This window comes from Crinia signifera, chromosome 4, assembly GCF_055691185.1.
Source record: "Crinia signifera chromosome 4, ASM5569118v1, whole genome shotgun sequence".
NCBI classification, from domain to species: domain Eukaryota; kingdom Metazoa; phylum Chordata; class Amphibia; order Anura; family Myobatrachidae; genus Crinia; species Crinia signifera.
Genome location: NC_139220.1, coordinates 75041467 through 75059624, shown reverse-complemented (window position 1 = coordinate 75059624; position 18158 = coordinate 75041467). Strand labels below are relative to the sequence as shown.

General features: G+C 39.2%; 1 protein-coding gene across 3 annotated transcripts in view; it reads right to left on the bottom strand.

Annotated features, from left to right (window-relative positions):
- Positions 1–787: 787 nt before the first annotated feature.
- FNIP1 (folliculin interacting protein 1) overlaps positions 788–18158 on the bottom strand; it is a 118050-nt gene continuing 100679 nt past the window's right edge. For all 3 annotated transcript variants that reach the window (XM_083181855.1, XM_083181857.1, XM_083181856.1), the window contains 7 exons: positions 16590–16736; positions 12531–12700; positions 8774–10175; positions 7271–7439; positions 6102–6299; positions 5141–5256; positions 788–4997 (listed from right to left, as the gene is read on the bottom strand). In XM_083181855.1, the coding sequence (XP_083037981.1) occupies positions 4919–4997; positions 5141–5256; positions 6102–6299; positions 7271–7439; positions 8774–10175; positions 12531–12700; positions 16590–16736 (2281 nt within the window). In that variant the 3' untranslated portion in view covers positions 788–4918. The remainder of the gene's footprint in view (positions 4998–5140; positions 5257–6101; positions 6300–7270; positions 7440–8773; positions 10176–12530; positions 12701–16589; positions 16737–18158) is intronic.

Below are 18158 nucleotides of genomic sequence, written 5' to 3'. Positions count from 1 at the left end.
TGGAGATATGAGTGAGGATAGAGGGAGAGATCAGGAAAGGATCAGTAGATTTCAGTATTATCAGCATAGAGGTGATAGTGGAAGTCGAGTGAGCAAATAAGCTCACCCAGAGAGAACGTATAGAGATAGAGAAGAGGGTCAAGAAAAAAATGTTGGGGGACACCTACTATAAATGGAAGAGCAGAAGAGGTGAAGTTATTAGAGGTACAGCTGGGCATTTTCAAAAAAGACAGGGCAAATAAAAGCATAAAGAGTGATATTCAAAGTTTCAGCAGTTTTAGAAATGGTGATATTATGGATGAATATAGGGTATGATACTATTCTACATCAATTTTCCCATATGTGCCTCGGGTATGGCTCATCTTCCAAAGCATAACCTTTGTAATATGCCAAACATGGCTGCCTCACATATTACACTTGTAATGAAAAACAACATGGATCTGATGATTATGTTGGGACACACTATCATCTCTTCTGGGTGTGACTTAGATCACCCTGCAGTAGGCTTATTGTGCTCTCTGGGTTTTATTTGTTCTGGTTATTTCTGTATACATTTCAGCTTGATGTAATCCTATTGTCTTTGTGCAATGTGCCATCTTGTTTATGTATTTAATCATTTCAACAGTCTCCCGCTGGGATGATTTCAACTTCAACGGGATGATCCAATGTACTATGTCATTATAAATTCCAAGACGAAAACACAGATAATTTCACTTATTGCTTCATGCATAAATTTACAAAAATGAAATCAAAATTCTGGTCCAAAAAAACACAACAACATCAAAAATATTGACAAGACCGTATTTATTGCACAAAAGTCCCCCATAAAATTGGGTAAGTTAATATAATACAGTGCATATTATGGAAAAATATTTACAAAAACAGGAAGACTGTCCTTTACATTATACACAATTCATCTAAATAATTTATGTAAGCCAACATAAAATACCACTGTTTTACAGCAATTATACAGGACCAGATATTACATACACACAAACACACACACACACACACAGGATGAGCTGATGTTTGCTGGCATGGATTTAAGACAATAAACTAAAAAAATGAAATTACCAAGATTTTGGTCAAGTGTAAGGAGGCCTGTAAAAGTAAGTGTACAAAATTAGCACGGATACTGAAATTGCTCCTAAACACAAAAAGTATTAAAAGTTCTCTCATGGGTAAATTTATCCGTATAAACAATATCAATTGTCTTTCATAAATTTACAACAATTGCAAAGAGCTTCATTAAAAAAAAGGTGTATATATAGAAAGCCCTTTTCAGCAGACATTAAAAAAGATGTGCACCAACAATGCTCAGCAATAACAGATGCAATAATATCTGACGTATTAATCTTTTTTTTTTGTTTTGCTTTTTGTTCATTAACCTGATATTTATAGAAAAAGATAATTAGAACGAGTTCGGAACGGTTCTGAATTTAAATAGACATAAATTTGCTCTTCAATCATATATTAAATCCAGAACAGATATTATTTAAGTGTACTTACATAATTCAAACTTAAATAAAAGCTATTTCTACAAATGTCATGCATTACACTACCTCTACATGCAATGGAATAGCACGGATACATAATGTATTACAACTTCATTTTATGTCTACGGTCTTATAACCATATCTGTTTATTTTGCTGGCATATTTAACAAAGTACAGGGGTGTACACACGCTTAGATTTTTACAGTTTTTCGATTCGATTTTGCTTATAGAATCAAAATCAAATCTTTTTTAACACACTTTCGATCCGCATTCGATTTGATGCGCACTCCCGTTTTATATCATCTCTATATAAAAAAAAAAATTAAAATAGACTGTGCAGGCAAGGAAATATTGAATTAGATCCAGTAAATCAAATGTGTACACTGTACCTTACATGTAAATCGATATCGAATGCAAAAGTGCAGATCGAATGTGAAATCGAATGGGGGTGAAATAGGGGAAATCGAAAGCAAATCAAATCAACAGTAAATCGAACCGTGTGAACACACCTTAATAACATCTGAAAAATTGTGTACCGATACAGAGTAACGAAAACATAGTTCTGTTCAAACGTAACAGTTATCAAATGTTTTGTTTTCAAAGGGGTAGAACGTGGGAGCGGATGGGGGTTCTAATATGTTTAATAGTTCCCTACAGGATTTAACTAAATTAAAATGGGACCTTTGTAATAAAGTTTCCTTTATACTGTACCTAAAATAAGTTATTTGTATAATATAGTTTGGCGACTTAAAGGATTAAAAAAAAAAAAAAGACATTTAAAAGGATACTTGAGGGTTAAAATTAGTGATCCTCTATTAAAAAAAGAATAGTAAAGTTTTTTTTGTGTCATTGTGTAGCTTTTACCATATCACTATATAAAATATTGAACGTTAAAGATTTTTTAATTTGAAAATAGATTTAAACATTCTATGACACATTAAAATAGTTTTATCTCCATCCCATACACTTTATGGTATCACACTGTCCATTTCTGGTCTCCTGATAATAAGGTGTTAATAGAATAAGTCAAGCATAGATAATCTTACGTAATTGACTGTACATTTATTTTTTTTGCGAAGGTGACAAATAAGAACTGTATGCTGCTATGTGATGGCAGGTCTGCACATTCCTACAGAAACAAAGAGCCACATAGGGCAATTAAAACCGTAGCAGTACAAACACAACCATGTATAAAGCTACCAGGATAACACGCAGGAATAACATTGCCATGGTTACAGTGGAACGCCCCACTTCCAGATAACGGCAAGGCATTGTATTTGCCTCTGGTAGCTGCAGCTTTCCAAGGAGATGATCTCATCATTTCATGTTAGGTTAAATAATACTGGCAATGTATGCAACTTCCATGACATGTCCCAAAGACAGAAAATAATTACCTCTCTTTTACTACGCTCTTAGAACTCCCATTTCCTGCCTTAGAAAAGCAGATGGCTGTCTGTACAAGCCTACAGAAATTGTGAACTCAATTCAAATTTAAATCAGAGCAGAGGGGATAAATGTGATGGAGAGGAATCTGATGTAATTGCTGGTTTATTCTGAATGTGTAACATCACTCCTGATTCCACCAAAGCAAATAAGAATCCTTTCCTGAAATGACATGCCACCTTCATACAGTATATTAGCGTCACGGGATATATATATAATCCAGGGAAAACACTGCCATAGCACTTCACCAGGCACTATGTAGTCAAGAGAAGGAGCTGGCAAAATGGCGGTTCCTGATAGGGGAAAAGGGAGGGATCGTGGTTTTGTGGAGCCAAAAAATAAAATTTTTAGACAGAATTAAGCAGATTCTCTAGAGCTTTAAAAGATAACATTACATTATTACATCCAAATGGATGCTTTGGTGGAAAACACTCCTCACTGCATTAATACAACACAATGCTATCTGTCTGATGTGCTGACAACAGCAATGTAAAATAGTGCCATAATCATTTGCCCTTTTGAATTCCCCAAAACTGGGTTTTAGCCCAAATAGATTTCAAGAGTGCAATGGAGTTTGAATGTGCTTTTCTGATATGCCCACCATAAGTAACATAATTAGCTTCTGTCCTTAATAAAATAGTGGTCATCGTTTAAGTGATCAGGTTTACAAAGCTTTCCGTATGAAAGTTATTTTAAAAATATACGTATAAAAATATTTTGTCAACATTTTGAATTACTCTTTTTTTTTTTTAAATTAGGCCATAATAACTTTTCTTTAATATGAACATTATACATACTCATACCTATGGCAGCTCATCCATACACAGCTCTCTATAGGTGAATAATTGTATCAGCACTGAAGAGCATTATGGTTGCAGAAAAACGAAAACCCCACTGACCTAATCATTCTGTAGTAGTGTTAAAATGTACACATACCTTCACACTCTAACAGGCATAGTACTGTGGACTGAACCAATATCTGAGACTGACACCACAGGAAGTGCCTCGCCTCTCAGTGAGATCATCCGCTCACAGAATGCATTCTCATAACAACTGGTTCTACATGGTTCCTCTGGTTTGTGTAGAAGACTGGGACACTTTAATATGAGGTAGCATGGAATGCTAAACTCATAAAGGTGGTGTCTAATGGGTGCTTTCCATTTTAAGCATTCTACAGCCTGGTTCCTGCCACACTACAGTACCATACACTATGATCACTGTCTGCAAGAGCACGTCCTTCTCTGCCATATGTAGAGATATAAGCAGATGATAAATAAGAAGCTCTTGTTGCCATTATTCCCTGGGCACAGAGAGGGCCCTTTCAAACCAGCCCAAGATCCACCTCTGCCCAAAGTTAATCTTCTGCAAAGAAATATAGTGTCAGATATCAACTTCATCAATTATTTTGTAGCTGTATTTTTTAGTCTGATTATGTAAAAGCTTGCAGTACTTACTAAAATGTGAATGGTTAAAAGTAAAATCTGAACCTATACAAATCAGATTCAGTATCACTCCTTGTTAATATCGGGAAAACGTATTCTGAGGATTTCCTTACAGGACCAAGTCTCCCAGCAAGGAAAGTATGAAGTCTTTACCAAATACAAAGCAAACACTTAAAGCCATCCTCAACATTTGTTCATTGCTGCTTAATGTATTTACAAATCCTTTTACAATGTTCTTACAAGGGTCCAGAGTACTCAGTAATGAGAAAAGTCTGAGAAGATCCTGCGATGAGAAGCTGCGATTGTGGTACTCTTAGAAATGAGTATACTTTTCCTTAATTAACCCTCACAGTGTGTTTCTTCATTAGGACTCCCAAGTATGCAAGTGGTCAAAATATCCTGTGATTATCTACATTTAAATCCAAAGGGCTTCTACACAGCTCATAGTGTCTGCTTGGTTGCCATTACCCAATGCTGGTAGTAAGACATGTGCTCCTGTTGCTTTTCTGGATACATGGTTAAGTTCATGTATTCCCTTTACAGAAGGATCTGTGCAACGTACGGTGAGTGGGTACTGGCAACAGCGGCAAGCAAAGGAAGATCACTGGATTCGATTCTGCAAAAAATTAAATATACAATTAATCAGGTACTAAGCATAAAAGGAAAGCGCTTGCATATTAACAGCCTAACACCGCTGAGGCTCGAACACCAGACTGTCCATGAGACCTGTTATCTGGGCCTAGACATTGTGTGACTTACCCTAGCACCATGCTGAGCTCCTTAACATGAACTCTGGTTTGCCCTTTCAGATATTCAGAAAGCATTCTGCTTTTGAAATAGAGCTCCTGCAGCCGGTCTTCAAGATGCATGATGCACTAGTGAAAAACAAATAAATAATGCCATTTCTTTACGGTCTAGATTTGTCAGTAGGTGCTCACAGAATAACTAATATATCATTTGAATAACAATTTCTGATGTCTGATTAGTTTTAGCAGGCTAGTGCCCAAGGGGTATTTTAGAATACGATCTTTTACCAGGCACAGTTTTTGTTTACTCCTGTGCTACAGGAATAATTTTCCCTGCAGGCAGAACCATTCCAGGAGCGTCATAGCACCAAAAATTTAGGTCTGAAGTGATGTGGTGTCCTAAATCTCCACTGTGTGTGGGAGGGGAGGGGCGGAGACTTCTAAATATTACTGAAAAAAAGTATATAAATAATGGGAGAGGTTTCAAACCTTGGATAGAGATTCAGTGGAAAAAGATAAACTACCAATCAGTTCCTACATGTAACATGTCAGTAAGGCGCAGATTGGCACTTTATCTCTCTCCAAAGTTTTGTTAAATCTGCCCCAAATATTTAACAACACTTTAAATACTAGTTCTTTTAGAAATGTATTTCCACAATGACAGGGAACCTAAAACTTTGTCTGTTCACCTCTCTATTTTTTATCATTACATCCACCAAAGAATAATTGAGCATAATGAGGCCTTAAAACATCTATATAGAAATGTATTGACAAACATATTCAATTTTCAACATATAATACAGACATAGTAATTATTATTTTAGGTGAACATTGTAATATTACATTAAAGGTGGAATTCCATTATTTTAAGTCAAGTCCTACCCTTCCAGAGGACACTCAGTGAGGCGGTTCCTGTGTAAAAAGTGCCCTTTCTACACTGTTACAAATCTAGAAACCCTACCAGCACTACTTACGAAGTTCGCTGACAAATTTTGTTTGTAGAGCTGGAGAGTGGAATGAAGTAGGCTGGAGACCAGGCTGGATACCAGCACCTCCTTGCCAAGCTTGTTATCTGTTGTCCGTCTCTGGCTACTGGCCACTTGTACCGACCACTTATCCACGTCTGCGAGAATGCAGACAGCCTCTGCAATGGGCTCATCCAGAACTGGATGCTGTGAGAAATAAGAAAAGTGACTCCCTTGAACAAGTATGGCATTTATGTTCAGGACTTATTTACTGAAGAACATGGTGACTGTTTTTTTAAAGCCTTCAAAAATACAAAATCGCTTATTGCTGTCTAAATTCATGGCCCTCAGATCATAACATTCACCTGATGGATACTACTTTTATTTAGTCAGCAAGGTCTAGAATTAGATTTACGAAATCATCTAAAATGTATTGGCCATTGCAACCAATGAAATTCTAGCTATTCTGTCTCTTTAGCTGGGGTACTCAGCATGCACTGCTCTAGTTTTGCCATTAGGGCATGCTAAAACTGTGGCAGGCCATGCTGGGATGTGCAGTTCCACAGCAGGTGAATACCCTGCTCTATTGCAACCTAGAAAATGATAGAAAGTGATTGGCTGCTATAGGAAACATCACCAGTTTTAATTTTAAATGCCCCCATGCACTACGCAATTTGGGCCCGATTTCAACCGATTCCGGCGGATTGGGCCTAGAAATTGGGTGAAATCGGCCCAAATGGCAAGTACATGACATCCGATCTGATCCAATGTGCGGTCCAGTGCGCATCAGAACAGAATCAGAGGTAGGACGGGCTGCACATGAGATAAACCTTATGTGCAAGCAACAGAGCTGCTCCCCGCCTCCAGCTACTCGGGCTTACGTGTGATAAATCACATCAGATTGATCACATGTAAAAAAAATGACACATCAAGTGAAAATCTGATTGAGCTCTCCCGTGGAGCAGCTGATGGAATTCAGGGAAACTCGGGGCCGACTTGTCCTCAGGACAAGTTGGACCTAATGTATGGGGCCTTTTAGGAAATCTACCTAAAGTAATCTAAAGGATTTTCTTACCCTCCTTACCATCACCATATCCTTTATCTTTCCCAACACGGTAAAGCGCCAAGTATTGGGCCACAATATTTCCACTACTCCACCATTACATGAGTATAGGTACCTGTACAGCGTGAGACAGGTCAGACATCAGGCACTGCCTCAATTTCTCCTCACTTCCTATTCCTTGCAGAACAAAGTCCGGTACGTACGATGAGCAGTACCCTGCTAACAAAGATCTCCCGAAGTTTGCAATGTTGGGCTTTACAGAACTGATGTCCACCAGTTTTGATCTAAAAAACAGTAAAGTATTTAAAAACATAGCAACCTTCTATAAATTCAGGGTTACATAATAAGCTGAGGAGTTTATATCTGATTGCATAGATTTTTTGGTGTGGTTCCTTTCAGCTCAATTCTATTAGCCACTTAGCGCAAGTCTGAACCTCAGGAGGTACTGGTAACTTAACCAAGTAATCATGTATGTAGAGCTAGGAAGATACTCCTCTTCCTCCACCCCATGGGGTATATTTATTAACCCTTTGAGTGCAAAGTGAATTTGCCAAATTAGGTGTGAAAATTGGCAAGCAAACATTTTTATTCCTCGTAGTGACCCGTAATGTTTACCTAATATAGGAAATCTAATATTTTTTTTTAGACATTTTTCATTTTCATTTATATAACCAATGTGAGCAACGCTGACATTGGACCTACTGTATGCAGGAGTCTAGGTTAATTTATGCCATGACTCTGGTCTAGATCCATGGTCATGGGGGCACTACAATTAAACTGCATCATAGTGTACATAATGGTTACATTTCGGTGCAATATAGGACTGGTGAAAAATTAAGACAAGGAGGGACCCACAGATATATATTGTACTTTACACTAATCTAGTAAAAAATAATAAAGTGCTAATGTAATATTGAGAAAATATTCATATGGGAATAGAAATAATAAAGGGAAAAAAATGGCTTCCAGAGACTTTGCGCATTATAGGCATAATTCAGAAATGTACACAAGCCTGGTTTGCATACATCTCCAGTGTTTGTAGTACTGTGCACAGGCAGAACAGGTCTTGCAATGTGGCACACAGTGCTCCCTAAGCCGCAGCTGCCACCTGGGGATGGTTAGGTGGAAATGACAACAGTAAAAGTGTACAAAAGCAGTCTAGTAGGTGTGCCGAGGCCAGGGTCTGCACTGTTACTAAGATGGCCAATGTTCCTGCACAGTAATCTGATGCTGCATATTTGGACACAGCAGCAGATCTCAGAATATGCATATGTTCATACAGTGGGTGTGTCCAAACATGCGGATGATGTACAAACTGTGTCCATCTCTAAAATCAGGCCTTATGTCATGGAAGGCTGAATCTGCTTTCAGCCTATGGAGGCTAAATCAGTTTACTGCAGATTAAAGTCAATTGGAGTTGGCCCTAAATATATGGAGAAAATGTCAGCCTAATATTAGGCAAACATTAATTTTTTGGGGTAAATTTGTCAGCAGCACTCTCAGCCAATTATTAGCAACATGATTACATTTGTCATAGCAACATGCTTTGTATTGGTATAATCAGGTGCAAAGCTATTTATGTGTGATCTAGATTAACACTACATAAACAATCCCTCACCCTGGGAGAGGAATTTCCTCTTCTTCCATCCAATCTTCATGCTCTGACCCATAGTAGTTAATACTTGGTGCAAGAAGCTCATGGCCTGTGTCCTCACTTTCGCTGTCACCCAGGGCACTGTCTGAGCTCTCGTTCCTCGGAATGTCCCAGTCAGCGCTCAGTGCAACTTTACTTTCAGACTTCTCTTTATCCCCATGGGGGACAGATATAGAGACTTTGTCTCTTTGGTCCTGCTCAGCAAAACAGTTTTTGCATAATTTTGGAAGAATAGAACTCCTTACATAAGAAGGTGCTTCATCTGTTACACACAGTTTTTCTGAGCCCAAGTCAAAAACATCAGATTTGTTTACTCCTCCTCTTGGAACATCATCAATGATCTTTACCTCAATAGAACCATCTTCTGGAAAATACTCGTCGAACATACTGATGTTCTCTGAAAGAAAAGGATTACAGTTCTGGAGTTTGGTTGCCACCCTGGGAAGCTTCTCACATAACCCACCAGATTTTTGGTCCTTTAGATTCAGTTTTGCTACAGTGATCTGGTCAACAGCAAGTGTCCTCTGTTCCTGCACTGGTTTCACATGGTGTTTCTGGATCTGATCCACTACATGTTGGCTTTTGACCTCTATATCAGAGTCCGGTGACATAGAATCACCAATCTGGAACTTTACCTTGTTCAGGAGGTTTCCAGCACCACAAGGAATTGTCGGAGACGGGGTCTTGTCAGGAGGTTTTTTCTCTATACAGTTTTCATTGGTTTTCAACCCTTTGACAGAGGAGCCATTATCCTGCAGGATTTCATTTTTCCCCACTTGAACTGCTGGCTCAAGGCTTCCAACTGCGTGGACACATTTGTCTATTGGAGTTGCCCCTACATTAATGACCATCTCTATCTTGGTATCCAAACAAGTCCTTACTTTATCTTTGTAGACCTCAGCATAACCAGTATCTTCTTGCCTGGGTGTTTCAGAACCTATCTGGGTTCCATCAGTACTTGTCTCCGTCAACTCCTTCAGTGCCCGAATTGCCTCCTTTTCTTGTGTTAAATCTTCCTTTGAGTTCATATCAGTCACAGGACACTGACAACAGGGACACCTATTTTCTGAAGTTCTTGTTTCATCTGAATCATTGTTCAGCAAACAACCCTTGTTCTTGTGCATTGTGATTAACACATAGTCAGTCTCTTCCACTTCTCCTTTCTGCAGCATGGTGGTGATAACTGTGCCAGGCATAACAATGGCTTCATCCTCGCTGCTCTCCAGAAGGTGGGTCTCCTGGAGTTCAGAACACCGGATAAAATAGGTGAGGAAATAAAGCAGCCTGTGCACAAGATCTTGTCGCTTGCCTATAACCACCGTCCTCGACGACCGTACAGGAGACCCAATAGCTCCATACAAGTCTCCTGCAATAACAGACACAAACCTACATTAGTATAATGCTCACTGCAAAATAATAGACAGATAGAGCTATACATTTAACTACTATGCTGCACGTGTGACATCTAAAGAAAGGATTCTTCAGTACATGTGAACCTCTATTACACAAATGAAAAGGAGAACTACATTTAGCACAATGTACTGTAAATGTTAAACATGTAGAGATACAATGTTGTACTATGCTTGGCAAACATTTGTGACTGGATAAGAGAACACGGACATGAATGTAAAAAAATTAACATAGTGGGGTATATTTAATAAAGCTTCTAAAAATCAAAAGAGGTGATGTTTAATTTCGCTATTGCATCCTAGAAAACGATAGTGCATTCAACTTATACTACATACAGAAAAATGGACAGTAGGTGGCAGTAAAGCACACAAAACAAAGAGATGCGTGCCACACCCGATAGAACGGGCAGATCTGAAATCAAAATCTTCACTCCAGCTATTAACAACATTATACGTACGTCCTGCTTGCAAAATCGAAACTATTTGCAGTCAGCTAAAATACTGTTTAGAACAGGGGTCTTCAAACTATTTGCTCAAAATCCTTGAATCACTGACTGATATTACAAAAGTCATCAGCCTGATGGTCAGCAATATGGAGTCACGACCCCATACTAAGAAGGTCAAGACCCACAGTTTGAGAACCACTGGTTTAGAATATTGTATAATCTACATAAAAAGTATAGCATTAGATGAAGAACATTCAGAGAATAGTAAACGCAGTTAAAATGCACACTAGTAAGCATTGCTACAAATTGCACACCATTTTACTTCTTAACCGCGAGGTCTTCAGTGATACCACATTATACTTTGTGAAACTTACAGAAAATGTCCTCATACACTCGCTTCAGCCCTTCTTGGTGGACAAGGTCCTGTGAGACTGTTCTTGTGACAAGTATCTTTTTAGTGTCCGTTTTGCACAAAATGTGCTTTCGATGCAACAGAACCGCTTAATAAGACAGCATGGATTCCTTTTCTATGCAACCCATGTATATTCTGTGCTACAGTCTTATTATGTACACAAAATGCTACAAGGCAACCGCCGGGGTTTTTTACCACGACAAGATCTGCAACCTTGAACATATTTAATATTAATTCCTGTGTGGTTAAAGTTACAGCCCTGCATCATCAGTAGACTAAGTGGTGGTTTGTGGTGTCTGCAGTGCGAATAAGACACAAATGTAAAGTAAATTTTGCTAGGCTCCACTGCTCCATGCAGCGCTCTTGTGAAGAGATGGTGTATTGGGACACATTTGTACATAATCGCATTCATAATTCTGAAATTAAAAATGAAGACATCTGAGGACACAAATTTAAAGTATTTCTATTTGAACATTACCAACCCCACTAGTTTATATATCTCATCTTCATCTAGTGATTAGGGGAGAATGCAGCCATTGTTTAAAGCCAGGACGCAGGGTCTGACACGTATCCAAATAAAAAGGTAGCAGATCAAAACGCTATGGTCTAATCGCAAAATAATTATATTCGAATTGAATGAATCGTACCAAAAGAATGACTAAAATGGAACAAAGAAAAAAAAAGAAAATCCCTTTTCTCAGCAGCTACCCTGTGACTAATTTGAATAAATGTGCACAGCAGTGTTTTCCTGCTATACATAAGCTTTAAAAAAAAAAAAGTGCAGGTAGCTAATGGGGTCAGGGCAAAGAGGTCACATACGCACACACACACACACAAAACGCATTTTGTTACTTGGGCAGTATTCAATGCCGCTGATTTGCCTTGGTTTACGGCGTATGTGTGCTAATTACGGCGAATGTGTGCTATTTTCGTGCTACAAGGCGAATCTTTTTACTCAAAAAGTGATTCACCCTATTCAATGCTCACTATTTGAACAGTGAATGGCGTCCTATTTGCCGTCTGTTAGTCGCCGCAATTTGCAGCTGTTTTTCAATGGGTTTTTCACTGTGATTCGCCGTAAGAGTATTCAATGCTAGGATGGCGAATTGCTTTCATGATTTTCGACGGGCTTCACCATGTAGCAATCGCAATCTTTTTTAGGCATCTCCCTGCCTGCCGCCGTTCTCGGCTCCCTGCGGTTGTTAAAATTCACTGCCAGGGGCAGCGAGCCCCTGCGGCGTTGAATAGGACGACAGGGAGGACTGGCAGCGAATGCTTCAGCCCTCTGGAACATAGAAAATCGGCATTGAATACTGCCCTTGATGATGGTAGAATTTTATAAGGGGTATTCTCTAATGGCTATTTAATTAATTACAGACAATCCTTTTAAGGCCATATTTTTTTTAGATCGAAATGTTCCATCTGGATTGGTGGTTATCTAGTGGACTACTTACCGAGCTGTGCCCACAGTGGATTGTATGGGTGAGTCTTTCCCAACATGTCCACACTTTGCGAGGAGTGCTTTTCAAGAAAGATTTTAATAGGTGGTTGGCCATTGGGCATTACCGTAGGAACCCATGCCAGGTGGTTTGTGAGGACAGCAGTGAGAAGAGCTGGGAGGAACCTGAAAGAAGAAAATATGGACACTTACAATTCTTTAACACTTAGCACAACTGCGCCACTGTCTACATTGATGCTGCTGTTTACTAATCAACACTTTATATTTTGCAGCAAACTTGCCAAATGCAAGCCAGATCCTTAAAAAACTGTATTTCAATTTCTACTATACATGAGCGCACATACAGTATATTGTAGAAGCTCTAGTAAACGTAACCCTAAGAATTGGATTCGGAAAGCACACTGTTTAACTAAAAATCCTTGGGGAATCCGTGGCTTGGGGGCATAACCTACACCTCTCTGAATTCTATTATCATGTAGTGTTCAAGATTGGTTACTAATACCATTCAGTGAGCTGGGGGAAACAATGTATTTTTTTACTTACTTAGTAACCCCTCCCTTGCATGCACCTGAGTGGTATTTACTTAACTAATTGAGCATCTACCACTATCCATATGAAACTAAAAATCCTTACAGTTCTTCAAATACTGTCAATTATTTCAAGGAAATTGTTCAACAGTATTTCAAGAGGCCTAATCCAAGCAGGCAATACTCCCAAATCTTTGTGTATCAAAAGTCTATATATTCATTTGTGGTATGTGAAATTAGTAATGTTTACATTTGCAATCTGTGCTTCATTATTCATCACTCATTTGTTTACCCCCTACGGTGAAAACACGAATGCTTCCTAGTTTGTGGATTACATTTAGCCATGCATGTAGCGCACAATCAGTTAATATTTAAAGAAGAGAAACCCCAAGGCTACATTTAGGAGAGGTAACAACGGGATTACTGCCATGCAGCTGCAGTAGAGCTACAGGAAGCGTGAAATGGGATGCAATTTAAATCCCGGCGTTCAAAATCCCGACGCCGAAATCCCGAACGCCGCAATCCCGACACCTTCTCCCCCCGTGGGTGTTCACGACACCCCCAGAGGGAGAATAAATTAGTGTGCCGAGCGTAGCGAGGCACCGGGCCCGCTGCGTGGCGAGCGCAGCGAGCCCGCAAGGGGGGGCGATCCGCGCCCCCCACTTGTCGGGATTTAGGCGTTCGGGATTCCGGCGTCGGGATCCCGACCGCCGGCTTTTCATGCCGAATCCCGTGAAATATGTAGTGCACAGGATCAATTTCTCTGACCACAGCATTGTCAAAGAAGGCCTGCCATGCACTGAGTTCTAGGTCAGCAAACGCTGACTGAGGCGATCTATGGGGGTTTGTAAAGATTACACACAAATCTGATCCATCCACAATATTAACATACTGTTGAATCATATAATAATCTATTTCTACACAAGGTTTTGCTACAGCTATTCAAGCTATTAACGCATCTTACTATTACAAAGGAATTAATAATATTTGCCCAGTAAAAAACACATGGTTTTCTTACTTTCCCTGTGATATTCTTAAGGAAAAATAATAAATGTTTTTCTATTTATTTCTTTTTATTATTAAAATCACACTGTCCAATATCAACAAAGCAATATATTACAGTATGTGCTGATTTGTCTACTTAGTTAATGTGCTTTAGCATTGTCTCTAAATCAATCAAGAGATGGAATACCAATAAAGAACATGTGAACTAGTGTGACCTATCCAATTAAGGGCTACTGTGCTGCATATCTTGTAACAATTTACAATATATATACATTTTTAGCCAATTCAAGGCTAGAGATAATCTGTGCTTTAATGAAATGTTTCGGTCCTAACTTGGCATCACTGGGAAAACTCAATGCTAATTTTAGGGGAAGATTTACCAAAGCTTGGAGAGAGATTATAGTACTAACCAATCAGCTCCTGTGATTTTTCAAACATTGGGGCAGATGTATTACACTTGGTGACGAGAAAAAGTGGAGATAAACTGGAAGGAAATAACTCACCAGCCAATTAAATGTGTTTGAAAAATGACAGTTTAGAGTTGATTGAGTGGTGCATTATCTCCTTCTACTTTATCTCTTCACCAGGCTTAATACATCTGCCCCTAAGCCTGTAAAGTCACACTTGGGAACTAATTGGTCGTTACTCACCAAGCTTCGGAAAAAAACCTTCATTTTATTCAAACATGAAGATTTCATTTAGTAGCAATTTACATTGATTATTTGTTATTTTATGGCAATACAACAGAGAAAATAACAAACTATTTTTTTCTGTTTGCTTCCCATAGTTGCTCTTTTGCAAAGCACTGAAATTGTGTTGTTTCTTCAGCACTGGGATATTAGATTTATAGGACTTTCTCGAGGTAGTTAATGGGCTTAATTTCTTCACCTGTAGAACCTCCCAATTTTCAGTACCAATAAGACCTATACAAACGGCATCTTCCGTTAACTAGTAGCCCAGAAAAGCTGGGTACACACTAAAGGATTTGCAGCAATGAATCATATAGCGCAAACACACTGAATGATATTTATTTATTAAGTTTCTTATAAAGCGCAGCATATTCTGTTGTGCTTTATGATAGAAGACATTGCTAACACTATTATCTAGTGATGTCACCCCCCTGAACATGAAGTCATTAACAGATTTGACTGCATGTTTACACAGGTGTGCCGTTATAACAATAAAGTGGGTATACACTAAGGATGATATTTTTACGTTATCTATATCGTTATCGTCCATATCAATTTAAAAAAACGCACAGTGTGTACCCAGCTTAAATAGCAAAGCCATTTTGCAGCAATGTTAAATAGTGCTAGGTATGGACGGTTGGACTTGGTTTACCTTCGCACTTATTAGAGCCTATTCCGGCTGTATGGAAATCCTGCTACTTCACGTGATGAACTTATCAAATGCATAAGTCCATATCAATTTTGCATCTAAAACAGGCTTCATATTGAAAATCATGTTTAATAAATGCAATACAAGGAACAACAATGTAAGATTTCATATCAGACCACTGGATTATGTCCCCAGCTGCCACTGGCCACTAGGGTGGTAGTTTAAGGGACCCCAAACACCCTTTTCAGGTGTTATTTATAATTGTCACCAGGGAAATGACCCTAGGCCCACCCAGGCAGAATGTGCTCATTTAAATGCCCTTATCATTTGTTAAATACTGCTTTGACACTGGCACTATTTTTGGCTGCCTAGACTGGACTCCACAGTCAGGTCACAATGCTGATTAAAATACACTGGACTTTGTGCTATTGTTAAGCACGTGGCATATTTGTGAAATCTTTAGAACTGGAGTCCTTCCCAAAACTAAAATTATCTTATTGTTTAGACAGTATTTACTTATAAAGGGTATTGGGGCAGCATGGACGGCGTAATGGTTTTCATTACTGCCACACAGCACTAAGGTCATGGGTTTGATTCCCACCATGGCCCTAACTGTGTGGAGTTTGTTTCCTTTGTTTGCGTGGGGGTTTGCTCCGGCTACTCTAGTTTCCTCCCACAATCCAAAAATATACTGGGGGTTAGTTGGCTCCCAACAAATGTAACCCTAGAATGAATGTGTGTCTGAACAGGTGGTAGCTCCTGGGACAGGAATGGATCTGAATATTCAAATAATCTCTGTAAAGTGCTGTGGAATATGTGTTTGCTATATAAATCATTGTATAGATAATAAATTAAATAGAAATTGTCCACTTTTTTTTTTTAAGCAGCATCTTGTAGCAGTACGGTTTCCTCTCGTGTGTTCTTGTCGCGTTGTGTTGCAACGTAGAGACGTTTTCAGCAAAAAAAAATCTAAAATATGATCAACATCTCACGCTGAACTGCGTACTACAGGCTACATGTATGAGGATGCATCAGTACACATACTGTATAGAGAACATAGAGTCAAGCTGTATAAAAGCCTCAAATACTACTGGGAGAAGTGAACCATTGTATTGTAAAATGAGTATCGCCTGTACGTGAGCAGATTAATAAGGAAATATAGACTGCTTAATAAAAAGAATTACTGGTTTTTTGATGTGTATTCCATCAGGAATGCAAACTCCTTCATAAAGCGTTGGCAAAGGTGATTTTTCTCTGGTGATCCAGACATCATAGTTAGCCAAACGGGTTCGGATATTCTGGGCATCGTGCACAGGTTACAGATGGTTGTCCTAAATATTAAAAACAGAAATTGATTTGGTTAAAGCCTGATAGTAATACAGATGTGCTCTCCTATAGCCAAAGGAGTGAGACGCCCGAGGAGGCGGAGACACTCCACCACAGGTAGCATTGCAAAAATGTAATTGCATGTTGTGTATTCATTGCATAGTAGTTGCTCACAAAGCTGCTCAGAATGTACCAGAGACGATGCTAAATTGTGACCTATCACTAAGGGATTAATGCAATCAATGCACAAAGTCACAAATTCCACATAACAGAATGTGGTCGAGTGACTTAGTCGCACGTAGATGTACATGCGCCACAAGCCCCAATGTACACTAGAAATATAGTTATGTCCTTTGTTACAGGTTTTAGTAGTGCGAATACGATGCACCTATTGCACATCTATAGCGCTAGCGTATGAGGACACCTCTGTATAAACTAGCTATAGAAGGCAAGTACACATCAATCAAACAGACACACACAAAATAAAAGCAGCAGCAGCTACCAAATGGGAGAATAACGCCCAGAGTTTCATGGGTGCTCCCATGAAAACGCTGGACGTTCCCATGGTAGTTTGGCGATGACCCAGGTGCCAGGGTCGGGCAGCTGACGTCAAAGGATGTCAGATGCCCGCCCTCTTCCCATACAAGGTAGCCACAAATCTAAGACTCCAGAGAATTGCTTAGATTTGCATGCACCTTAGAAATAATATGATGGCTGGCGACCATCAAATGATTTCCTCCCTGCACGCAACATCCATTCGCACCTGTGGGGGGAACTTGGTGTGTGAAGGGGGGCGGCATTAGTGCACACACAAAGCTGTGAATTTCGCAGCTGTACATGTGAAATAGAATGACCTCCGCAATCTCTACCGGATGAAATAAGGCATGCAAGCTCTAACAAGCAGGGCCCTCTCGCCTCATGTGCTTTTCTTAGAATATATCCCTGCCACTGTTATAATTGCCTCAGTGTCCACTGTTGCAACTGTCTTTTATTTACCATGTACTTGTCCTAATTTGCATTTGTACTGTAAATCACAATCTGGTGCTGCGGAACCCTTGTGGGTAAATGAACAATAATACATAAATAATAAATAATACATAAATAAACAATAATAATAATAACAACAACAACAACAACAACAACAACAACAACAACAAGCACTGAAGGAAGCCTTAAATCTAAAAACCATAGTAAATAAAAGTTGCAGAAGGTTGTGTTCTGGCCAATAAATAGGTCTTCGGAAGGTGGAAATAACCTAACTCCGTGCTCCAAGCTTTGTTCCATTATGGAGTCTGTGATGAATCAGCATTTTATACAGAACCCCTAGGCCAGTGGTCAGGGAACTCAGTCCTCATTACCCCACACAGTGCATGTTTTGCTGGTAACCCAGCAGGTGCACAGGTGTACTAATTACTCACAGACACATA